This window comes from Cydia strobilella, chromosome 12, assembly GCF_947568885.1.
Source record: "Cydia strobilella chromosome 12, ilCydStro3.1, whole genome shotgun sequence".
Lineage (NCBI taxonomy): Eukaryota > Metazoa > Arthropoda > Insecta > Lepidoptera > Tortricidae > Cydia > Cydia strobilella.
The window spans coordinates 12,808,951-12,836,246 of record NC_086052.1 but is presented as its reverse complement, the minus strand read 5'-3'; the positions used below and the strand labels follow the sequence as shown (position 1 = coordinate 12,836,246).

General features: G+C 38.4%; 1 protein-coding gene across 1 annotated transcript; it reads left to right on the top strand.

Annotated features, from left to right (window-relative positions):
• Positions 1 to 352: 352 nt before the first annotated feature.
• On the top strand, positions 353 to 27,296 carry LOC134746163 (ATP-dependent translocase ABCB1). The gene is made up of 23 exons (XM_063680467.1): positions 353 to 773; positions 2,670 to 2,724; positions 2,938 to 3,216; positions 6,752 to 6,852; positions 6,944 to 7,115; positions 7,413 to 7,584; positions 7,895 to 8,025; positions 8,133 to 8,357; positions 13,672 to 13,797; positions 14,218 to 14,421; positions 14,849 to 15,019; positions 15,251 to 15,437; positions 15,585 to 15,667; positions 15,972 to 16,130; positions 16,221 to 16,325; positions 16,703 to 16,864; positions 23,479 to 23,682; positions 23,821 to 24,062; positions 24,348 to 24,507; positions 24,902 to 25,096; positions 25,255 to 25,461; positions 26,195 to 26,341; positions 26,996 to 27,296. The coding sequence occupies exons 1-23, from the start codon at positions 661 to 663 to the stop codon at positions 27,188 to 27,190; spliced, it is 3,795 nt and encodes a 1,264-aa protein (XP_063536537.1). The 5' UTR covers positions 353 to 660; the 3' UTR covers positions 27,191 to 27,296.

Here is a 27,296-nt window from a genome sequence, read left to right as displayed (position 1 = left end):
CTAGTTCTCAATTCGGGACGAACTAGGTACTAGGTAGGTAGTGTGTATAACTTTTTCCTATAGCTCAACCTCATGTACCATGTACCTCATGTACAGTTAAAACAGTTCTAGCACTAACGATCACGGAGCAAAGCCTCGGACAGACGAACATGGCGAAACTATAAGGGTTCCTAGTTGACTACGGAACCCTAAAAAGGTTTAGCAACGGTTGTGTTCGTAAATGTATTAATTTCAGGGGATCTATTTCGGTAGCAGCGCGTATTTTGGCAGTATCTTGTAAGTTGTACCTAACCTACACACACTCTTCACACATCTCGCGCGCATAAAGTTCGTTTTGTTTTGATACATTTATCGGTTTTTTGTTACCTATATTAAATGGCTAATTCACTAATGCAGAAATATGGGCTTTCCGTGTTTATGATAATATGTAAGCATAAACGGGATATACGTACGCACTTCAGATATATTTTATCATATAATGGCAGGTGATACCGATATCGCGTAGTTGTGATTGGGACGCCACGGACGTGGCGCTTATTTTTTTATAAATTTTATTCACTATTATTAAATTTACGTGTGAAATAGTTCTTTCTTCATAATATATCAATAAATGAACAATAACAGTGTTAGTAGTGATTTAATTTGATGTGAAAAATTAAAATGAAGCGCTCCGGCACTTATAAATTTGGTGAAGACCACAGACCGAAGCAAATAAACAAGACAGATCTCTCAAACGTGCAGTTTACAAATGGAAAAGCAGATTCGGAAAAGGAGTAGTAAGTATTGGCATTCGTATTAATTAAGTGGTCTGATTTGCGTATTTTCATTGCACAACATTATATCTGTACAGTCACTTGCAAAAATAATGTTATTTGTAGACATAAGAGCGTGTCTTGCGTGTTTCGTCGAGTAAGCCCACCTTCCTTTGCAATAACTGGCCGGAGGAAGCACAAAATCGGGAGTTATGGAGAACCAGGGGAGAGGCCTTTGCCCAGCAGTGGGACACTCAAATAGGCTAAGAAAAAAAAATGGGATAACGCATCGTTACTGGTGAATTTCCAGTATGACTTGGAACTCCGGTAGCCGTTTTATTTTAAATTTATTTATATAAGTAAGAATATGAAAATAAAGAAAGAGAGATTTCAGGAATATATTTACAAATAACATTAGCAATTGGCATGCGCGACAAAATTAAGGAACGGGCTCAGCATATGCTGCGCCAGCCATAATTGACCGCACAGCGCACAGCGTAGCGAGTAAATCAAGTGTGGAGTGTATTAAAAGGGATTATTTCTTTATGAAAACCATACAAAAAAAGGATCTTTTGGAAAGACACTCCTTAAGTGTTAGTGTTTCTGTTTTCAGCCAGTCACACGTTTATTGTTTTATGTTATTTCAATGCATTCCTTCCTATCAAGATAATGTAAGATATCTCCAGTCTCAATGGGCTCTTCATTTAAACTAGTTAAAAACAATTGATGATACAGAACAAGCTCTATGTCATGTATTATCATTGTATTATATTATACGTTGTACCTAAATTTAAATGCAACACAACAATAACAATTTACCGCACTTACCAACAAAGTCTCTATCTAATTTTTAGGATATGAATTCGATCTGGATTACACAGATAATGGATTGTATACCGTGTATACGGATCGAATTCATATCCTATAATTAAATTAAAATAAGCCTGACATAAAGGCCGTCTAAGCTAACTTTGCACCGACTTGAACAGAATAAAGTGGAGTGTCATGACATTATTTACCACACTTTGTCATTGTAAATGCCATGCAGTTAGCTTATTTTTAATATTCTTATCACATCACAGGTATTTAAGTCGCAATAGGGTATTCCACAATTTTTTACTAATGGTATCAGTCGATCAGGTTTGTTTTGAGGATCATATGACTGTATGGGACCATTGGGACCCATTGTCTTAAAGCAATACAAAAGTCACAAATGATGGTCAAAGTCTGGCACCCGCACTTTACTGACGAAACGCTTCTAAAAAATTGGCGTTACATCGTGTCGTCAGCATGTAAGGTCGCTATTACTTAGAAGCCGTGCTGGAAAACAAGGAAATTGCGATTTTGTCGGTGAAATATTACGTTTATGTATATTGATGCAATACAATATATTTTTAATAAAATGTAAGGAATCAAATGGTACCATTATTTTTTCCTGTTTGGAAGTTTTTTTTTACTTTGAAGTCTTCTATTTATTTATTATTGTTACCTATTCCCATATATTTTTTAAGTTTCCAATTTATTGTGATTTTGCTCATTTTCTATCTATTTAACTAGATTTAGTTATAAAATTCAACATGTGGACACAACCCTATTGTCGTAATCATGCATTTTCTAATGAAATTTCCATTAGGTATCTTATTTGGAAAGTACGAACTACTTTCCAAATAACCTCTTAGGGCCACTTGCACCATCCCACTAACCCGGGGTTAACCGGTTAAACCTGGAGTTACCATCGTTACCAGTACAATGGTGCAAGTGGCGATGGCGCTTAGATGTCCATATCTAACGCCTACAGTTATCGTAAGTAGTTGCGTCAACAGCCCAAATCGATTTTTGAGCGCTGTTTAGCGCGCAGACACTAGAATGAATTAAAAGAAAGAAAATATTGCATGGATTTTTTTCTTTTTTTTTCAGTGCACCTGAAAGCGAAGTAAAAGAAGATGTACCTAGCATATCGTTTTTCACATTAGTAAGTTTTTTTTATTGTTTTGAGCGTGATACATTAATGTGTTAACAACAAAAAAATAAGAGATGCTTCAAAATTGCGAATGGATGGGCGCCCTTTAAATAGCTGCATTACGAAAATCAGTCTCAGGGTACCGTAAACCAATGTTTCACGGATATCCGGTCCAACATCCACAGGCTCAGGCTGTTGATGATATTCTTCGCTATTTATTTTCAGTATCGATTCGCGACCACAAAAGACAAAATCTTCATATTTTTGGCGATAATATGTTCAATGCTGGCCGGGACCACGACGCCCTTCAACACATTGCTGTTCTCTTCCTTGCTCCAAAGCATGGTAGACTACGGTATTTCGGTAATGATGGGTGCCCCTGATGAGGAAGCTTTCCTCAAAGCGATCCGGAACTTTGCCACATACAACTGTTCTTTGGGCGTGGTACTTGTGATCCTATCCTATGCTGCTACGGTTCTAATGAACTTAGCCGCTTATAATCAGGTAACTATTATTACTATCAAGCATTATATATACGCTCACCTTGAAGGCGTCTGCTCTTTCTGGAGACTAAATATATTTTAAACGATAGATAATCAAATCCATCTCAAAATATAAAACGCCATGATGCCATCCCAAAATAGTTCAGAATGTCAAATTCAGAATGTCAGGAGTCAGAACAGAGATACATTTCAATGGAGTTAGGGTTAGACCAAGATAAGTCTGCAACGGTTTTGATAGCACACGCAGTGCAATTTTAAACGTCAAACTTCTATGAAATTGTGACGTATAAATAACACTTGTACTGCGTGTGCTATCAAAATCGTTGCAGACTTATCTTGGTCTAACTAATAAGATATATATAACTACATTTTACAAAACTCTATACTCTGAAAACAAAGACTCTACTCCGAGAGACGGACAAAGAACAATATAGCGCCGCTATTAGAAAGCGAAATACATTGTGCTATAAATACATTGAAAAATATGAAAAGCCCTGGCGAAGACGGCGTAACTAACGACATCCTGAAGGCAATAGTAGAACCCTTAACTCCTCATCGGACAGCTCTATTCAATGAAATAATTAAACAGGAAATAATACTTAGAGAATGGGAAACATCTACTATTACACTAATATTTAAAAAAGGAGATCCATGTAAAATAAATAATTACCGCCCTATAAGTCTGCTCCAATCGACGTATAAACTATTTACGACTATAATCTTAAACAGAATACGCAAAACACTAGATTTTGAACAACCTGTAGAGCAAGCAGGGTTAAGACGCAACTACTCGACAATCGACCACATTTTCACTCTACAACAAGTAATAGAGAAGTATAGTGAATACAACAAGCGACTCTACATAGCTTTCGTGGACTACACGAAAGCTTTTGACACTACTTCACATGAAAAGTTATATGGATCGCGCTAGATGAACAGGGCGTCGACAGCAAATATATAAATATTCTATTAGAAATATACAGCAGGGGAAAGTCTCTTATTAAATTAGAAAAGAAAGGAGAGTATTTCGAAATTAAACGTGGCGTAAGACAAGGAGACCCAAGCTCGCCCAACTTATTTACGGCTCTCCTAGAATACATATTTCGAAGACTAGACTGGAAAAACTGTGGTATTTCTGTACGGTTTCATCACCTACGCTTCGCAGCAGCATACATGCTGAAAACTTTACAACATGAAAGTGTTGTATATGTAGGTATCCTAACAATAACCCATATGTGGGTAGCGGGGTATTCTTTGTCTCAGAATAAATGGTGCGCGTTCAATACGTCTTTTATTTGTCAGTGGCGAACGAGGTAAAAATAATTCGAAAAAGACAGTATAATCGTGATTCAACAAGTTTAAAACAATGTCAGTGGGAAAGTTACGTGAATTTGATATGAAAAGTGGCAATTGGACTGCATATTCCGAGCGAGTGGAGATGTACTTCCTTGCGAACAAGGTGGACGATACCGTTAAGTTAGCCACGTTGATTGCGGTCATGGGAGAGGAGGCCTACGAGTTATTATCAACCTTGGCGAGTCCGAAGAAGCCCTCAGCATTAACTTACGCGGACGCCGTCGACTTACTTAAAAAACATCTGCAACCTTAACCTTCTATTTTGGCCGAACGATATAAATTCCGGCAGCGACGGCAAATGGAGGGCGAACCAGTAGCGGATTACGTGGCGGAACTTAAAAAGTTATCTTTACATTGTGACTTTAAAACGACTTTAGAAGACAATTTACATGACCAGCTAGTGTGCGGCATAAGAAGTGAAAATACGCGGCAACGACTTTTCGCGGAGGACGATAAATTAACCTACGGCAAGGCGGTGAAAATGGCGTGCACTTTGGAGGCGGCCGAACGTGATGCCAGCGCAGTAGACCAAAACCCGAGCACTCCCATCGATGTGAACAAAATAAATATAATGTTTAAATGCATGGCCTGTGGTGATACTCAACATAAAATGGAAAACTGTAAATTCCGCAACTATGATTGCAGTTTATGTAAAAGGGTCGGTCACTTGCGGAGAATGTGTCCTGAAAATCAAGAACCGAATCTAAGATGACGAAATGAATTGGGGGAGGATCCCCCAATCCGCGCGTCACGCGGGGCGAGCGTGACCGGCGGCGGGCGGCGCGGGCGCGGCGGCCGCGGACGAGGCGGCGCGCGCGGGCGCAGGGTTACTGGTGCCTACTGGATGCAGGAGCCAGTCGACGAGACTACCACTTCGGAGCAGTCGGGCAAGACTGTTGCTGATAGTGATGATGATGGTGATTACGATGATGAAGAACCTATGTATCAGATGTCCTTGACAAACTATAAACCGGTGTGTATGTCACTTTTAGTACAGAATAGGCCCTTGCAGATGGAGGTCGATACGGGATCGGCTCTGTCCTGTATTAATGACGATACCTATAGGCGAATTTTTAATGATTTACCTATAAAACCTTGTCGCGTAAACATTAGGTGCTTCTGGTTATTAGGTGGTTCTTCTAAAAATGTGGTTTAGAAATGAACTCCGAAAAGACATGTATTATGACTAACGGCGACGTTAAATCTACGACAATATCATCCAAAGATATAGAATTCGTTAAAGAATACCTATACCTTGGTCAAAATATAACTGTCAAGGATCGCGACCCGGTTCAAGAAGTCGAGAGACGAATTAAACAAGCCTGGCAGGCGTACTGGTCGTACAAACACATATTTAAGTCTAAATTTGACATAAAATTAAAGAAAAAAGTCATGGACTCGGTAGTAACGCCCACTTTATTGTATGGATGCCAAACATGGCCATTAGCTAAAGAAATTGTGCACAAACTCAAAGTGTTTCAAAGATCAGCCGAAAGAAGTATGCTAAATCTTAAGTTAACAGATAGAGTACGCAGTTCAGATATCCGCCGTCGCACAAAGATAATAGATGCAGCGGAAATGGCTTGCAGATTAAAATGGCGATGGGCTGGGCACACGGCTCGCACTAATGACGGACGATGGAGCGAGAAAATCCTGCACTGGTACCCGCGCAGGCCGCGCAGCGTCACGCGGCACGCGTGTCGCGTATCTTCCGCGGCGACGCTGGCGAGACGACATCGTCGCCGAGGCGGGCATCACCTGGACTCGAGTAGCCGCCGACAGGAACGAGTGGCACAGGAGGGAGGAGGCCTATGTCCAAAAATGGACAGCCCAATAGAAATAAGAAAACAATTATAATAAATAAATACTTAGTTAAAATTATCACATCCTATATGTAAATGAACTTCTAATACTATTAAATAGAAATACCTATTAAATGCTACACTGTATACATCTATTACGGAGTTATATCTATCTTTGATGCTACGAATCTACTACTAAACTTGATACGTGAATAGTGAATGATGTGTTAAGTTTATGATATGATTTTAATGTAATTAATATATTTATGCATGAATGTAATCTTATTAGGATAGAATCTATTGGAAATAAAAGGCCTAATTATTATTATTAATTATTAACTAATAAGATAATCCTTTTTAACCGTCCTTTAATTGCAGGTCTTCAAAATGCGACAGGAATACTTGAAAGCAGCATTAAATCAAGATTTTGAATATTTCGATACTCATCAAACAGGGGATTTTGCTTCTAAAATGTCCGAGTAGGTGTTGCTAAGAAAATATTAAATACTGCTACTAATGAAGTTAGAACCCGGACCAGCATTTGCTAATTATTATATCTTTTGTTCGCAGCGATGTGGTAAAAGTTGAAGACGGAATGGGGGAAAAATTGGGCACATTTATATTCTTCCAATCAGCTTTCATCAGTTCCATAACTATGGCTTTAATAAAGGGTTGGAAACTAGCACTGCTGTGTTTGATATCCTTTCCAGTGACTCTGTTTCTCGTTGGACTAGCCGGATTGGTAAATATACTCAAAAATGTATTATACAAGTTGAAGGGCCGACCAGGCGACCACAGTGGAGCTACAACAGCGTTTTCGCAGCGAGATATACGAAAATAGCAACGCACAAGATTACATTTTTACGTACGCGCTATGTCAAGTTTCAGCGTGGTCAGTTTTGTGCTCAAAATTTTCTGTTGAACACCGATCTCTGCATATTAGACTGCATACAATTTAGAATAGCCGAGTAAGCCCTGGTGAAATACTTTATCAATCAGAACAAGTTGGAAAGGATTAATCGACATTATAACATTGCAGATAGCTTCTAAACTATCAAAAAAGGAAGCTAAAGCATCAGGAAAAGCAGGATCTATAGCCGAAGAAGTCATTAGCGCAGTCCGCACGGTTTACGCGTTTAGTGGACAGCAAAAAGAAATAGAAAGATATCAAGGGCACTTGCAAGACGTAAGAAGAATAAATATTAAGAAAGGTATTCATCTTCATCAATAACATAACTCCAATTCACCCCACAGAAAGATTCCATGCATAGCGGCAAACTGTTCAAAGTTCAAACATATTTAAAGGACCAATGTAGTCTTGAGGTCCGATGCCTGAATTTAGCTCTTGGGGCCAATACAACATCTGTCGTTTTGATTGTTGGTTTTGAGTTATTATGTATTTAAGTGTGTTTTTATGTTATGTTTTGGCCCCTGCGAGCGGTGTTCATAGTACAGTAAACTAAAAGGAAATAATTGAATATTTATTAATAAGTTAAAATACAAAACGAGCACTCCTTGCAGGGTTATTCAACGGCATGGCAATGGGAACACTGTTCTTTTGCATTTTCTGCGCATATGCTCTATCGTTCTGGTTCGGTTATCAACTTCTTTCGGACCCTGAGGAGAACTACGATGTGGAAACTATGATTGCAGTAAGTTCTTTACGACGTACATATACTTAATCACCTTACACCAAACACATAGGTACTTTTTTATAACACATGTATAGGTATTATAAATTGAAATCATTTCCGCTTAGGTATTTTTTGGAGTCATGATGGGATCAGCCAATTTCGGCATATCGTCTACTCTGATGGAAGTATTCGGGATAGCAAAGGGTGCCGGCGCGCAGATCTTCTTTGTAATCGACAATGTGCCTTCGATCAACCCACTGCTGAACCGCGGTGTCACCCCCAGTTCCATTGACGGCGACATCGAGTTGAAGAACGTCTTCTTCCATTATCCTTCAAGACCTGATGTCCCAGTGAGTAATATTTAGTATGATCATCATTATTAGTCAATTCAAACCCGCAATGTTTCCCAAATAAAACTCTTCAACGCGGTAATTGGGTCAGCAGTGTCAGTACCGACCATATAATAGAAAAATAATGAAGCTTGATGGAGTTCTTACTCCATAAATCGATTTCCTTACCTATATAATAATACCTATATACATTGTATGGGAGGTATAATAGAACGTATTATTAAAAAGTTTAAAACTCGCTTAAAAGTGAATACTTATTATTGGTCTCCGGCAAGCTCGGTTCTCCATACAAACGTAGTTCCGCTCTCATTTTAAAACGACTAGCTAGATAGCTCTGAAACTTTGTACTTATAATAGGATAAGGTATAACTGTCTGTAATTAGTTTATGTAGCTTCAGATACCATAGTTAAAAAAATACAGCGAATTTAAGTTTTTCATACAAAACTTTTTTTGCTCTATTTCGTTTGTTTTATAAACTGGAGCTATATAAACTAATTTCAGACCTAGATGTACCTCATGTCATTGTATGTGCAAAGTTCCATTAGAATCCAACACGTAGTTTTAAAATGAGAGCGGAACTACGTTTGTATGGGAAGGTGCAATTCGGCCGAGCGTGCCGGGGACTCTTAAGCTTAAATCTTAAAGTTTATGCTAAACTCGCGTGAAACTTATTATAGGTACCTAAATGGGTGCTTATTTACATATGTATCGAGCTATACACGCTAAGACTCGGAACACTGTTGTAAGCATAAGCTTACTTTACTTACAGTGGTAATCGGATGGCTAATGCAATGGACTGTTTGAGAAACCGCATCACATAGTCGTTTCCCAACTCCCAACCCTTTGTTACCTTCCCCAATGTACTGCCATAATGTGTGTATAATTATATTAATTATTATTAATATGTATTGTACATTTTACAATACAATAAATAAATAATACATAAATTCAATTTATGTATTATATCACACCAAACTCAGAGCTCTATAAATTGCACACCTTCAATTGATATTTCAACTATCGCGGTAACCGGAGACAATATTTTTAACTATCATTGTTCGTTTCAAGGGCTGACTTAGCGTTATCACTATTCATAATCCTATCAGTTTGTTTTATCTATGCTCTAAGAATATTATACACGTGCTAGATTATCACTAATACTGATATAATTAAAAAATAATGTTTGGAAAAATGCATGAATCAGACAGAAAATATTATTCTGCTCGTAATAAATTTGCTATATCAGTATACCAGATTAGGGTATCTAGACCTAAAAATAATTATTTCGATAATGTTTTATTCATAACTAGCTTTTGCCTGCGACTTCGTCTGCGTGGAATTAGTAATTTGGGTACCTTAATTCTTAAACAAATCTGCTCTTTAATCCATCCTTTTTTCACCCCCAAATTGGTCCACACTATACATTTCCATCCCATTTTTTATACACTTAAGGGATGATTTCCGGGATAAAAGTTATTCTATATCCTTTCCCACAGCTCAAACTATCCCGATACCAAGTTTCATCTAAATCGGTTCAGCGGTTATCAATTCCCCATACAAATTTCCACCCCCCCTTTTCACCCCCTTGAGGGGTGAGTTCTGGGATAAAAAGTATCCTATGTCCTTACCCGGGGCTCAAACTATCTGTATACCAAATTTCAACTAAATCGTTTCAGCTGTTTAAGCGTGAAGAGGTAACACAGACAGACAGACAGACAGACAGACTTTCGCATTTATAATATTAGTATGGATAGTATGGAAGTATGGATAAATATTGCTGTTTCATCATTACTGGTATTGTGAAGAAGGTGACATCATGGCTAAATAATAACAACTTTAACCTCTACAGCTCTTGGATAACTACCTCCGCGGTCGCTGCCAAATTGTTAAGATCATGTTAGTACAAAAAGTGATATCACGTATGGCGTCCCTCAGGGAAGTGTGCTAGGCCCAACTATGTTTCTAACATATATCAACGATTTGTCAAATCTTGGCATTGACGGAGGAGAGATTTTCTCTTACGCAGATGACACTGTGGTTATTTTTAACGATAGTACCTGGGCTGGCGTTTTTGATAAAGCTGAACAAGGTCTTCAGCATATATTTTCATGGTTGAATGCTAACCTTCTAACAGAGATGGGCATTAATCGATTAATCTTTTAGTTAACTAATCAATCGATTAAAAATATCAATCGTCATTTTTTAATCGCGATTAATTTAGTTGCGATTAAATTAGTTGTGAGAATGTTCGACTAACAACTAAATTAGTTTTAGTTTCAATCGACTAAATTTCACGATTAAATCTATATTAAAACTACGTAGTCGCCCGTTTTTGCATTTTTTATCTTGCAATATGTAACTACAAGTACGTATGTAACATACGGAGGTACTCGTATGTTGTAACTATGTTAGTTTGGGTAGAATTTTGCGACTTATTTTGAAGCAGATATCTTCATCCGATTGAGCTAAAATTATGTATACACGTTTAATTTGAAATGCTTGAATGACAATGCAAATAATGCCATAATATTATTATAACGATATATTGGTAATAACGACAAATAGCGAAAAACTGCATTGTTTACAAATCGCAAACAATAAAGTAGGTTGGTGCATTATTAATACTTTGATTTATACGATACTGAGTAAATCTTAGACATAGAGTCTATCAATATTTTGCTGTCTCTGACAATAGTAAAACTCTTTTTAGTGTCACGCGGTGACAAAACAATGGGATAATCCTACTTACCTGGAAGTTGTTTGTTGCATTTTGGTGCAAGTGCCGACGCATCTTCTAAAAATAACACGTTCTATTGAATGACACATCTGCATGTTGTTTATTATCTACGCGGTCTATTTTGTTTTCAACGTGTCATTAAAAAATATTTACTTAATTTATGATTTTGTCCTTGTTTTTAAACCTATCACAATATTGGAATCGTGTCTGTTTTATTAATTTTATACAGTTTTTTTATATTACTCACTGATTAAATAATAAGTAAATGTCACAAATAAATAACATTCTTTGCAAATTTGTATTAAGTATGGCAGAATGTTATGATATACGTACACATAGAGGCATAGAGGTACATGTTGCTGTATACACCGTTGATTTTTTGATACTTTTTGCTTTAAATTATTATTGTTGTTTAATATACGATTTAATATACATAATATAATACATACAAAGTTTGATTTATTATAACTGTATTTTTTAAATCTTATCACATATAAACATGTTACTGTATAAACAGCGTTGATTTTTTGATACTTTTTGCTTTGAATGTTTCATATACAAAGTTTGATTTATTATAACTGTGTTTTTTAATGTTTTATCTTATCACATATAAACATCTTACAGTATAAACAGCGTTGATTTTTTTGATACTTTTTGCTTTGAATGTTTCATATACCTACAAAGTTTGATTTATTATAACTGTGGTTTTTAATGTTTTATGTTATCACATATGAACATGTTATTGTATAAACAACGTTGATTTGTTGATAATTTTTGCTTTTAATTATTATTGCAACGATTGCAAGACTAACCTCATATAGTTTAACTAAATACATATCATGGTTGCTTTTATATTTAATATACAAAGTTTGATTTATATAATTGTGTTTTTTAAGTGTTATTTTACTAATGCACAAAGTACCCAGTTCTTATTTACCCTTAGATAAGAGAAATTTAATCCAATTTCAGAGAGATGCACTACTTTAGAAGCAAAATAATAGTGAGAACAGATCTCACTCCTTAGAAACGGTCAAAATATCGTAAGTAATACATGACTATTTTATTTTTAAACATCCGTTAAGATGTCCTAATCAGTCTGTCAACATAGCCATACCGGGGTATTCTATTCAATTTGCTTCTAACATTAGTCGCGAGAAAATAGTCTAACTAATTAGTCGATTACAAAATTTAGTTGTCCGAAATCAATCGGCAACTAATTTAGTTGCAACTAAATTAGTTGCACTCTATACAACTAAGATTGATCAATCGTCGTTTTCAATCGTCAGTCGCAATTAATTCTTGTAATCTTAATCGTTAATCGTTAGTCGATTACATTTTGCCCATCTCTGCCTTCTAACACTAAATATTACCAAAACAAATTATATATGCTTCACAAAGTATAAAAACACACAACCACCTGATACTCTTAAATTGAAAATACACACTTGTAACCCTCAAAATACTTTAGATTGTAATTGTAACGAAATAAAAAGAGTAAGCAGCACTAAGTATTTAGGAATAATGCTAGATCAGAGGCTCTCGTGGCATCCGCATATTGAGTTTATAGCTGGTCGGATTCGAAAGTTAGTTTGGATATTTCGGCTAAAGCTTTACTTAAACAACTATATTTAACTCTAGCCCAGTCCGTTATGACTTATTGTATCCCAGTATGGGGCGGAACAAACAAGACCAAATTCATTGATGCTGAAAGGGGTCAAAGATGCCTTCTTAAAGTTATATACTCCAAACCTTACAGATACCCAACCACTGAACTGTACAAGGATTGTGATCTACTTACTATGAGGAAACTTTATATTCTATTTACACTACTAAAGCTACATAAAACAATAAAATTTAAACCCCTCACAGTAACGCGGAGAAGGAAAACAAATGTAATTTCTAAGCCACCTACTAAATCTGTTTATGCCAGAAGACAATTTACAAGCCAGTCTGTTCACCTATATAATCAAATAAATAAAATTATTTCTATATACCCTTTGCACTTATACAGTTGTAAAAAAGCTATAGTCGAATGGATTAAAAAATTAGACTACGAGGAAACAGAAGCACTTTTACAAAGACAATAAATAATAAATAAAAATAAATATAAATAATAAATATATATGTGTTTACACCCAACACAACTACAAACATGCACACGCACATATCTTAGCTTTAATTAATTTTAGTTTAGTTTGTAAGATATTCATTTTAAGTATATGTTCGGTTACTTTGTATGTAACTCTGGTAGGAAGAGCGGGATCTCCTGCCACAAGTATAATTTTACTTACTTGGAGATTCCAACCATAATTTGCTGTACACAATATTGTAACCAATAAACGCTTTTTCATTTTCATTTTCATAATCCTGTTCTGCTATCATGCATCATGAACATGATCTCATACAGGTGCATAGATAGGTAGGTACTTGCATAAACGCAGAATATACTATAGGCTGGCATACTCCGGCATCTATCCAGGATAAGGTATTGAAAAACTCAATGTTAGGCGATATGAATTATTTTACATGGAAATATGAGATGCTTGCCACTAACCTTTTTAAACACTTCATTCAAGGTGCTGAAGGCGGTAGACCTCAGAGTAAAAAGAGGTCAGTCAGTGGCGCTCGTCGGGCACTCAGGCTGTGGAAAGTCTACCATCATTCAGCTCTTATCCAGATACTATGACGTCATCGATGGAAGCGTAAGTAGTGTGAATATATACATACTTCTGGATACATTGAAGCGAATTTTTTTTTCCAGGAATATATCAAGTGAGATATGTTGAAATTAAGTTGGTTGCTTCAGTTGCTCTTGGTATAAGAACTTTTCAGTTATTTCCTGTATTTGCAATCTTCTTTACCTCTTTTAAAGACAGCAGGGCAACGGGATTTTATACCTCACCTTCAGAATCCAAGGTACCTGGGTTTTTCGCTTCTTCTTCCTTTCATTTTGCCCTCCATGGTAGACTCAAAGTCAAATGTCCTATATTTGTTTATTAATAGTATTCAAGCACTGATCCCCCTAATGACAAATAAGCCTTGGCGTAAGTATCCTCCAATACCAATATATAAATTGTCTTGTTTATACCCAAGTTTCTACCCAAATTGAACATAATTTTCAGGTGCGTGTTGACGGACATGACGTACGAGAGTTGTCAGTGCGGTGGCTGCGTGCGCAGATCGGGCTGGTGGGGCAAGAACCTGTGCTGTTCAACACGAACGTCCGCGAGAACATCCGTTACGGCCGAGAGGACGCCTCCGACGCCGATATAGAGGCTGCCGCAAAGCAGGCCAACGCGCATCAGTTTATTTTGAAGCTTCCCAAGGTTTGCACTGGATATTTTATCATCATCATCATCATATCAGCCTGAGGACGTCCACTGCTGGACATATGCCTCCCCCAAGCCCCCAAAGAGTGCCACAATCACCGGTCTTGCGCCACCCGCATTTAGCGGACTACCGCGACCTTTAGCAGGTCATCAGTCCACCTTGTCTACCCACGCTGCGTCTTCCAGTACGTGGTCGCGACTCGAGAACCTTTCCGCCCCAACGGCCACTTACTGGATATTTACTGGATGTTTATCCCGTCTACAATGGCATATTTATCCCATCAAACCTATACCCAGCATCATTTACATCCACACCAGAAGAAATGTCGATACGATGACTGATAGTCTGTCAAGTATAGCGTTCGTTGACTGGCAACAAGCCATAAAGTGTGTCGTTAATAATTCATCTAACTCTATTTAACAGGGCTATGACACGCTCGTCGGAGAACGCGGTGCTTCAATGTCAGGTGGACAAAAGCAGCGTATTGCCATCGCCCGCGCTCTGGTGCGCAACCCTAGCATCTTGCTGTTGGATGAGGCCACCAGCGCTCTTGACACTTCGTCAGAAGCGAAAGTACAAAAGGCACTCGATAAGGTACCAAAACTTCATTAATTATGATAACATACAGAATCTAAAACAGTGAATACATCGAGACGATTTAAATAAGCACAAAACTAATAGACTTGCACTGTTTTATGATTAGGTATTACATATGTCCGCAATATAAGTAGTTGAATTGTAGAATTGATTAGATATAGACCAGACACTCGCGATATGACCAAATGAACTAGCACCGACATTAGCCAAAATGTTTTATTTTAACAGGCCCAGGAAGGACGTACTACAATTGTCGTAGCCCACAGATTGTCAACAATACGGAACGCTGATGTAATATATGTGTTCAAGAGCGGAGTGGTCGTAGAAACAGGAAATCACAATGAGCTAATGAGAAGCAAAGGACACTATTACGACATGGTTATGCTGCAAACATTCCCAGGCGCTGAAGAATTAGGTAGAGTAGGGTAACGAATACACGAACTTATTTTGCTTTTCCATAAAATTATACTATCCAAGTTGAATCAATTTACGCTAGTTGTCTCTCGCTTCATTATTAATATTTATCAAAACTTCTTTGTGACATAAAGCTGTATTTTTCTAGGTGATAAGCGGCCATCGTTAACTCGAGAGATTTCAGTCAAAAGTGAAAAGGATGAAGACGATTTTATACCAATGAATACTGAGGTAATTGTAGCTACTATTCATTTTACATTTACTAAGCTGGTCTGAAGCATGCTCTGAATAATCAAAGTAAATCGGAAAGATAAGGGTGGGTAAGGAATGGTTTAATAATGTTAATAAGAAGCCGGATGGTGGCGACATATTTACACCGCTCAGATTTCATCCATTGCAAACGAAACGAGAAAAAAAAAGTGGAAACAAGGTGGAAGACTCTTTGCAAACGTTATCACCAATAAATTTTACGATATCCGCTTTCTTTAATAATTAAAAAAGAATGTATTTTTTCACAAATCCGTTTTGTTTCCAGATTCCTGACGCTAAAGACGAGGCCAATGACGTTTCATTCCTGCAAGTCCTCAAACTAAACAAGCCAGAATGGAAATCCATCACTGCTGCCAGTCTCTGTGCTTTGATAAGCGGATTTGCAATGCCAATGCTTGCTATTATTTTAGGAGATTTTATTGGTGTAAGATATATTTTAGCCCTTTATATATTTTCCAAGTACGCAGTTATTTTTCGATGAAACGCATGTTTCAAGTGAGCCGTCATCTTACAGATTCTATCTCATCCAGATCCGGATGTAGTCCAGGCAGAAGTCCGGAGATATGCACTTATTTTCGTAGGTATTGGTGTCTTCTCGGGAATTGCGAACTTTACACAAGTAAGTATTCAATCTCTAACTTCTGTGTGGCTACCACCAGTTTGGCACTGACATAAACGCCATCGAGAATGTGACTTACTTTCTCGCATATTCGCTCGTACTCGCATATTAGTGCGAGCGAGATGTTTAGAAAATAAATTACTTAGACGTGAGCGTATACATGGTACGGGTACTGGTGATTTTCGGTAAAAGTACTTACATTATATAATCATTTTTCATTTGCCCTTATTATTAGCAGGGGATTATTTTCTTCCACAAATTTCCGTCTTTTCTCAATTCTTCCTTTTCATAATGTGTACGACCAGTTCGTTAAACATCGCAATTAACACTTATTTTGCTGACAATACATTTTGTAATATAACATTACTATTTGATAGGTATTCTTGTACGGCGTAGCTGGAGAACACCTGACAGAGCGGCTACGTGGTATGCTGTTTGGAAAGCTATTGCAGCAAGAGATTGCGTTTTACGACGACATGGACAACTCCACGGGCGCTCTCTGCGCTCGCCTGGCTGGCGAGGCAGCTTCAGTGCAAGGAGTAAGTTTTCTACACCAAGAACTAGCATAAGCTACACTTAGGTTCTTTGTAGTCCATGGACTTAAGACACTTGCGGCGGCTTCAGGATTCTTTTCTGCGCGGGTGCGAGTTGCAAACACTTTACAGTACCTGTTGTGTATTTTTGCCTTCGATATTATAATTGCTAACTGTAAACCATAGGTTAAACCTTTAACTGTACTAGCATTACACAAACCACCAAAAATGAATCCACATACCTCTTTGATGACATGCGACGACGGCGATGTGCGCTAGATTGTTCATGCACAGATTTAAATGTTTCGACCGGGCCCAGCGTATATCTTTATGCACACACACTTATAGTTATATTATAAATCTTTTTAGGTAAAGATGAGTTCACTTCTCACAATATTTTTAATATAAATCTTAGTTTGATGCACTGAGAAAACTTTTACATTCCGACATTTTTACAACCGACAATCAAGACTAACTTGATTGGTCCATTTGAACGCTTGTTCTTTTCGCGGCTGCGCAGTGCGAAGTTTGGTGTTGCCATGCCATGACACAGACAATGGATTTCAAAATTGAGAGAATGAATAATGCTTGCACATATTCTCCCCCCGAACCAAGCTAGGTCTTGGTTAGCAACTATCCATCAAAGGCAATACACAGAGTTTTGAAACAGGCCGAAGTAAAGAACCGTTTTGAACCCTTAATTCAGCTACACGATTGATTCCGTCTTTTCCTGGCAATAATCTAATAATGCGGCCACATTTCCACTGTAAGGGTGGATAGTTATCTTCCTTTATTAAAACTAAATCATTAATTTCCGGAGATTTCGTACGTAAAGTCCATTTAGGACGCTGTTGTAGAGTATGAAGATATTCATTGCGAAAACGAGACCAAAAATGTTGTGTCAGTTTTTGAACTTGTTGAAATTGTGACAAACGCCCTATGTTCGTTAGTTCAAATGGATATTCCGGTAGAGCTACTAGTGGTTGACCGATAATGAAATGACCAGGAGTTAAAACTTCCAAGTCTGTCGGATCTGAACTAAGAGGACACAAAGGCCTTGAATTCATCACAGCTTCGACCTTAGTAAAAAATGTCGTCAAACATTCGAACGTAAGCCGTTGATCACCGAGTACACGATACATATGTGTTTTAGCCGATTTAACAGCAGCTTCAAACAATCCACCCATATTTGGGCTACTGGGAGGGTTGAACAGCCATGTAATTTGGTTTTTGATTAAATCGCGTTCTAACTCGCCGTGGTGATTATTTAAGTATATGAATAACTCCTTTAAATGTTTGTTAGTCCCGACGTAATTTGTACCACAATCAGAGCGAATCAATGAAGGTAACCCCCTTCGAGAAACAAACCTAGTAAAAGCAGCGACAAATGCTTCGACTGATAGTTGAGAGACTATTTCCAAATGTACCGCCTTTGTTGACAAACAAACGAAAATGCACAAATAACACTTTTGAATGCGGGCATTTCTTAAACTACTGCTCTTCATGAGGATTGGACCTGCAAAATCCGTTCCTACTCCTTCAAACACTCGATAACATCGAACCCGATCCGCAGGTAAGTCTGCCATAAATGGCTGTTGGTGTCGAGGCGCAGTTTTAAAGCATGGAATGCATTTAAATGTCACATTTTTAGTCACAAATCGCATTGATAATATCCAATAATTCCGACTTAGAATTGAAGCTAAAGTGTCAGCACCTACGTGACAATATACCTTATGATAATGTTCCACTAAAAGAAATGTGAGTTTTTCTTTTCCCGGAAGTAAAATGGGATGTCGAGCCGAATAAGGGAGTTCTGAATGACAAAGACGTCCGCCAACTCGAATCAAACCTTGTCCGTCGACAAATAAGTTAAGTTTTCGTAACGAGTCTCGAATAGGTTTCCCAGCACATATATCTTCGATATGATTATAGAAATGTTTCTTTTGAATCATCAGGAACAAATGAGACAAGGCGAAACGACGTTCCGATACAGAAACATTTTTGTTAATGTTTTTATTACCACGACAATTATTCATAAATCGAAACAAAAGAGCAGTTACGTTGACTAATTTTTCAAACGAACTATACCGTTCGACTAAATCAAAGTCACCTAAAGCTAGACTGTTAGACACAAATTTTGAACGTAAACCTGGCAAGTTCTCAGGAAAATCTGGCTTGGTTTGACTAGGCCAATATTCTCGAGGCTGATTTAACCATTTTGGACTCCACCACAAAGGAAGTTCAAGTAATTGGGCGGCTGTACAACCACGAGATGCAACATCCGCACAATTTAAATCACTGTTAATGTAAAACCAAGAAACTGGTAAATTGAGCTCATTTATCTGGGAAACTCTGTTGCCTTGAAATACATCCAATTTATGGGGTGAAATACTTAGCCAAGCTAAAGTTATCGTGCTATCACACCAACCGATAATTTCCGTTATTGTAAGTGAGAGCTCACATAGTGCTAAATATACGTGAAACAATAATTTAGCCAGCAAAGTTGCGGCACTTAATTCCGTCTGTGGTATCGTCAATTTGGTTTTAAGTGGAGAAATTCTTGTTTTTGCAATAACCAGGCGAACAGTAACTTCTCCGTCACAAGATTCTGATCGCAAGTATACTGCAGCTGCATAACCGACAGACGATCCGTCACAAAAACCGTGCAAAGAGTATGACACTTCGCTCTTTAACTTCAAACACCGAGGAATAACTAGTTTTTTTAAATTGAGTAAGTCTGAGAGAATGTTATTCCATTTGTCGATTATATGGCTAGGTGCCGGTGAATCCCAGTCTACTCGTTTAGCTCCATCACTTACTAGCTCCTGTAATAATAATTTTACTCTGAAAACTACTGGACTAATCCATCCGAGTGGGTCAAATAATTTTGCCAACGACGAAAGAATACTGCGCCTAGTAGGCGTAGCTTGCTCGTCAGGTAAATTAACTCTATAGGTAAACGTGTCCGTTGATGGATTCCACTGAATACCTAAGACCTTGATAAATCCAGTACTATCATCATTGTCAAAACAACGAGGAACTTCACAATGATCCGTGGGAAATCCAGCCAATAAGCGAGGTTCATTAGATGCCCATTTTCGCAATTCATAGCCCGCAGTTCGCATGATCTCGATTAGCTCCTTCATAAGCATTTCAGCTTCCTGAATGGAGTCTGCTCCTCCGTTGATATCGTCTACGTATGTGTTAGCTAATAGAAGCCTGGCAGCATTCGGAAACCGCTCCTTTTCGTCCGCAGCCAGCTGGTGAAGACACCTAATCGATACAAAAGGACTCGACTTCAACCCGTAGGTATTAGTAGCCAGTTCAAAAAATTGAACAGGCTCAGCTTCATTCTGTCTCCAAAGAATTAGCTGGTATCTTCGATCTTCAGGATGAATCCACGTCATTCGAAACATCATTTTTACATCAGTAGTAAAAACAATCAAGGGCAACCGAAAATTTAAAATTATTGTAGTTATGTCATTTTGTAATTTTTCCCCTGAATATAAACAATCATTTAAACTAACACCAGTTGTTGTTTTTGCACTTCCATCAAAGACAACACGAATCTTTTCAGTGTCCCCAGATTTCTTAAAAATTCCATGATGAGGCAAAATGAAATATTGATGACCAGAGTCCACATCAAAGTGTGAAAGTTTCATATGACCAAGTTCTTGATATTCCTCCATAAACTGTTTGTATTTTTCTTTAAATATCGGCTGCGATTTCATGCGCTTTTCTAAAGCTATAAACCGACGAATCGCATTTGGTTTTGAGTCACCTAACTCCGCATGATTAGGTATTAACGGTAAACGAACAACATATTTACCATCAGTCCCCCGAGTAACCGTAGTAGTAAAGAAATTCTCACAATCCACATCCATAGGATCCTTTATAGAAACCTTAGGAGGCTCTTCCGTTTTCCAAAACCGCTCGACCGTGTCAATCAAGGACACACCCGAAAAACATTCCACACTACGTGGTATCTCCCGATTAATACCACGTAATGGACCGAAAACCGCCAAATCAAATATTGTATCGATAGCATATGGACCACCCTTCCGTATAATGATTTTATTTCCTTCAATTATTTCACCGAGTATGTCACAACCGAATATTATGTCCACCCTAGACATGTGTTCAAAACCGAAATCCGAAAGATATTCATTAGATAAACCGAGCCGAGAAGCAATATACGCCGTTGGCGACCGTAAAACCACCGCATTTACCGACAAAATAACGTTTTCTTTACGTTCCGACCGAAAAGTAAGAGTCACTATATGCTTACTATTACTACCTTTGTCACCGACACCCGATAGCGAGGTAAAAGAGTAATGTTTCTTTAGCCCCAAAGTTTCAACAAAATCTCTCCGCACTACTGTAGTTTGAGAACCTAAATCTAAAAGAGCTCGAGTCTTAATAAATTCTGCATTTTTTGATAATACACTAACGATAACAGTTGGTAAAATTACATCTTCAAGCAAAGCGGGCTTCGAAGAAACATTACTCGTGATTAATTGCTATTCCGTGTTGTCAATAGATGTCACTGGCGCATCGGAGCGCTCGGACGTACAAGTACAAGTACGCATGCAGTCCGCGGCGGCGGCGGCGGTGGTGCTAGAACTTAGTATAGCCGCATTTGTAGTTCGCTCATTTCGAACACGCCGATTATATTGTTCAACCGGGTCACGTGTGCTCATTTCCATCACACAAATTAAATAATTATGTCCAATATTCCCGCATCGTGCACAAGGAATGTATTGACTACACGTTGCCGCCGAATGGTTTCCAAAACAACGAAAACAGCGATTATTATTTCGTACCCAATTTTTGCGATCACTGGGCGTACTATTTTTAAACTTATAACAATCTGTTATAACGTGTCCCGACACAGAACAAAAAGCGCACCGCAAACTAGGAATCGAATTATCATAGTTTACGCGTTGTTCAATTATATTTACGCTTTTTCCCGTTTTATGTGCGATTATTTCTGACGTATTAGCAGTGTCAATAAGTTGACATTCATTTTGTAGAAATTCAACCAAGTTTTCGAATGCAGGAATCTTCTTCACGCCTCCATAAACTTGTTCAAACCGAGATTTAATATCAATAGATAATTTCGTAAGACTTATATGGAGTAATATGAAGCTCCAGTGCTCTGTCGGGAAACCCAAAGATTTAAGGGCCCGTGTCGACTCAAGTAAAGGATTCAATATTTGCGCCCGTAATGCGCTTTGTTTTTTAATAGGCATTAGATTCAAAATACGCGAAATATGACTATCCGCGAGCAACCGTTTATTGTCATACCGCGACTTCAAAATTTCCAGCGCTACATCTAGCGAAGCATCTGTCATAGGCAAATGTTGAACTAATGACTTCGGTTCATTGCATAAGTTTGAAACTAAATAATGCAATTTTTCAGTTTTTGAAATATCTGTCCTTGACTTGACCAACGAGGTGTAGAGACTCATAAACCCGGACCAAGCAAATATATCGCCATCAAATTGCTGAAGATGGATTTGTGGGAGGCGTGGCCGTTGTGCTGAAGGCACGGCCGCTGCGACTTCCAAGTTCATTTTTTCCAAGGACAACGCATCTAAATTATTATAGTGCATCTCAGCATTTTTATAGCAAACCTTATATTCTTTGATCTTTTCACCATCGGTTTCCACCTCGAGACTTTCAAGTAAACCCTCATACGCCACAGTCAATTTATCGAAATGAGATTCCAACTTTCGTAATCTCGCCGCTAAAATACTAGAACTAATCTCGGATTTTATCATCTCAAAAGATGATTGCAACCAGTCGCATTCTATATTAAACCGAATATAATTTGTTTTGTTCTTCGCCATTTTGAAAACACACAAAATAAACACACGTATTTATTTACATTGACCGCACCGCGAATTAAAGGTCAATGACCCGGTTCGATGGACCATATTATGTTGTGTATTTTTGCCTTCGATATTATAATTGCTAACTGTAAACCATAGGTTAAACCTTTAACTGTACTAGCATTACACAAACCACCAAAAATGAATCCACATACCTCTTTGATGACATGCGACGACGGCGATGTGCGCTAGATTGTTCATGCACAGATTTAAATGTTTCGACCGGGCCCAGCGTATATCTTTATGCACACACACTTATAGTTATATTATAAATCTTTTTAGGTAAAGATGAGTTCACTTCTCACAATATTTTTAATATAAATCTTAGTTTGATGCACTGAGAAAACTTTTACATTCCGACATTTTTACAACCGACAATCAAGACTAACTTGATTGGTCCATTTGAACGCTTGTTCTTTTCGCGGCTGCGCAGTGCGAAGTTTGGTGTTACCATGCCATGACACAGACAATGGATTTCAAAATTGAGAGAATGAATAATGCTTGCACAGTACCTAATGATTTATTTTATGGTGTGTAGTGTAGTTCCGCATCCTCCCTCGGTGATAACATAGCCCATTCTTCAGAAGCTCTGTCGACCTTACTAGTGACCAACCAATTTAAAAAAAAAACAATTTCTGATTTCGCACTAAAACAATATTCTTATTTCAAGTATTTCATTCCGAATCATTCGTATAGATCATATAAGAGTATCTTATTTGTTTTCAGGCCACGGGCCAAAGAATTGGCACAGTCCTATCGGCCATTGGTACCTTTGGGTTCGCTCTAGTCCTTTCTCTTGTATATGAATGGAGGGTTGGATTGGTCGCGTTAACTTGCGTGCCAATTATGGTCGTAATCTTATACAAGGAAGGAAGAATGGCAAGTGCGCAATCATTTGGGACAGCTAAAACCATGGAATCCAGTTCTAAGGTGAGTACGCAATCTTATATAAGGAAGGAAGCTGTAAACATACATTTTAGTATTTCAGTCTCAGCCGAACCCTAGTCGTAATACAGAACGGATGTGGCCTTACATATTAAGAGATCAAAAAATTATTAACAATTTCAGATAGCTGTAGAAGCAGTTGCAAACGTCCGAACAGTGGCCTCACTTGGTAGAGAAGAACAATTCGTTACGGAATACAGTGTCAAGCTATTGCCCGGCTTAGCCCTCGCCAAGAAAGCTACGCACTATCGTGGCATCGTCTTTGGTCTCTCCAGAGGACTTTTTAATTTCGTTTACGCTGCAGCCATGTATTATGGTGGAACTCTCATTGTATATGACCAAGTTGGTTATGATGTAGTTTTGAAGTAAGTAAGAAAAGTACGTAAGCTACGTTATTAAGCGCCTTTTTGTATTTTTGAGATTTTTACCTCTCTTAGGACTCAATCAAGGGTCCTGAGGATCATGTAAATCTATGTCGGGGAAATAAAAAATAAATAAAAAAAACGGCCAAGTGCGAGTCGGACTCGTCCACCGAGGGTTCCGTACTTTTACCCTCATATGGTTTGCTTGCAAAAAAATGACAAAAATCGTTTGATACAGACATTGCATGGTCTCTAAGTATTAATAACTAACACAATTTATTTCTGTAGATCGGCACAGGCGTTACTAATGGGTGCGTCCTCGGCGGCACAAGCGTTTGCATTTGCTCCCAACTTCCAAAAGGGAATCAAAGCTGCTGGTCGTATTATTGTACTGCTGAACAGAGAATCCAAAATCAGGGATCCAGATCAACCGGCGGTTAAGGATTTCGTAAGTAACTACCTATCCATATTTAGGTACACAATGGGGTTTAAAATTTAAAAGGCAGCCTGTTTCTCTAGGCGAGTATCACACTAAATCTAAAACCACATAATGCCAGTCCTCGAATTAAATAACAGCGTCCCAACATTTGGGCAGTTCGAAACAAACGCGCATAATAACGGCAGTTACCGATTTGCGATGCCTGAATTTTCAACCACTGAGGAGTTTGAGGTACCGAACACCAATGCACGGCAGTTGAAATTTTCACAGATGATGAATTTCTGTTGCCGCTATAACAACAGATACTAAAAAGTACGGAACCCTCGGTGGGCGAGTCCTACTCGCACTTGTCCGGTTTTTTCATTAAATTATCGTATATTCATAAAAAGTGTCTTTCCCACAGAGAGGAACTGGTGAGTCCAGCTTACAAGGTGTATTCTTCAAATACCCCACACGGCCTATGATAAGCGTCCTCAACGACTTAAACCTTGAAGTAGAGAAGGGCAAGACCGTCGCTCTGGTAGGTGCAAGTGGTTGCGGAAAGAGCACTGTCATACAACTGCTCGAAAGATACTACGATCCTGATGAAGGCCTAGTGGTAAGTTGTGAGTGCTGTAAGTGCCTACCGCGAAACGCTAAAATCGAAATTTCGTTATCTGCCTCTAAATATCAAACTTGCATATTCAAACTTAAAGCAATCTATAGCGGTTAAAAAATTAAAAGGACATTACGAATTAGAAACCTCGTTTATTCTAGGCTCAAGATGCCGTGCCTCTAACAAAAATTCGTCTTCATGAAGCCAGAAGGACCATCGGTTTTGTGCAACAGGAGCCTATCCTATTCGACCGCACGATTTGCGAGAACATTGCTTACGGAGACAATGCGCGCAAACCGAGCCGAGACGAAATCGAAGCCGCTGCTAAACAAGCCAATATTCATAATTTCATTACGTCTCTACCATTGGTGAGTTTAAGCTATTTATTTTATTATTAGATTATGTTTCCCTATCTAGGGTTATTCAAAGTGGGGTTAACGTGGCATTGTAAGATTTGTAAGGAGTTCGCGACGTTCTCTACAGGTTACGGGTGAATGACTCGCTTTGACGTTAAAAAATTGAGTTAAGGAGAAACAATGTTTGAGAAATGGGTTCAAACTTCCGAGTAGGTAGGTACTACCCACTCTCGGAAATTTAATAGGGGTAGGTGGGGGTCGAGTATAAGGTACAAGGTACCCCCGGTATCCGGTATAAAGGAATATAAATGCAATGCAGGTTCTAGATGTGATAGATCGATAATTTTCATTAGTTTCGATTTGTGTATCAAACTGAAACAGTAGAAACAGGTAGTTTTATAGGGTTCCGTACCCAAAGGGTAAAAACGGTACCCTATTACTAAGACTCCGCTGTCCGTCTGTCCGTCTGTCTGTCTGTCACCAGACTGTATCTCATGAACCGTGATAACTAGACAGTTGAAATTTTCACAGATGATGTATTTCTGTTTCTGCTATAACAACAAATACTATAAAAACAGAATAATATAAATATTTAAATGGGGCTCCCATACAACAAACGTGATTTTTTTGCTGTTTTTTTCCGTAATGGTACGGAACCCTTTGTGCGCGAGTCCGACTCGCACTTGGCCAGTTTTTTTTTAATACGGGCCAATACAGGCACTGAATTATTAGTTTTTTCTTCAAGGGTTACGATACGAATATCGGCTCAAAAGGTACTCAATTATCCGGTGGACAGAAGCAAAGAGTAGCCATCGCAAGAGCATTGATAAGGAAACCACAAATGCTACTGCTCGATGAAGCTACCAGCGCACTTGACACCGAGAGCGAAAAGGTATGTGCAATGCAATGATAATAAATATACAAGACTTATCTTAAATACTCCACTCACTTTCATGCTAGTGTTATATCAAGTTATATCAGTGCAAAATAGCTAGTAGGTGTAGGTAGTTCAAAAAAATCAGAAGAACTCCTACAACAAATTTTAATAAAATGCAATTGTAGGCAAGTGTTCAAGTTATTTTTTAGAGGTGTATTAAAAGAGTGCTTTAAGAGATGCACTAAATACTAGTGCTCGAATCAGATACATATGTAGTTACAAAAAGTGTTGTACCTATTTGGTAACTATAACAAAATTGTTACCTGCCTCGGCTGCCTCTCTATCATTATTGCACTCATCAGTCAGATATCTAACCATTTTGAAGTCCTCCTCCTCGCGTCGTATTTGTCATTGCTGATGACATCAATTCCTCGTTGATGATGCTTTTCCATCTGTGTCTGTCTTTGGCGTCATAGAGAGCTTCATGTAGCTCGGTATCGAGAGTTGAGCGGATTTGGTCGGACCATCTTAACGGATTGCGACCTCTCGGTCTCCTTCCATCGACCTTCCCAATAACCATTAACTGTTCGAGATTCTGACCGTCCTCACGGGCAATGTGACCGAAAAACTCTTTTAACTTGTAACTCATCAGCGACATTATGTTTTTAGGTGGTGCAAGAGGCCCTGGACTTGGCGAAGGCCGGGCGCACGTGCGTGATGATCGCGCACCGCCTGAGCACGGTGCGGGACGCCGACGCCATCTGCGTCGTGCACGACGGACGCGTCGCCGAGCGCGGCACGCACCAGGAGCTCATGGACCTCAGGAAACTGTACTACAACCTCAACCGGCGCGGATATTCATAGGGGAGTCTAATCCGTTAGAATGCGTATAGTTTGTGTTATTTACTCTATTTAGCTTTTGGAACAAAAATTAAACAATTTTCAACCCTCCAATTTGGAGCCTAGAGCT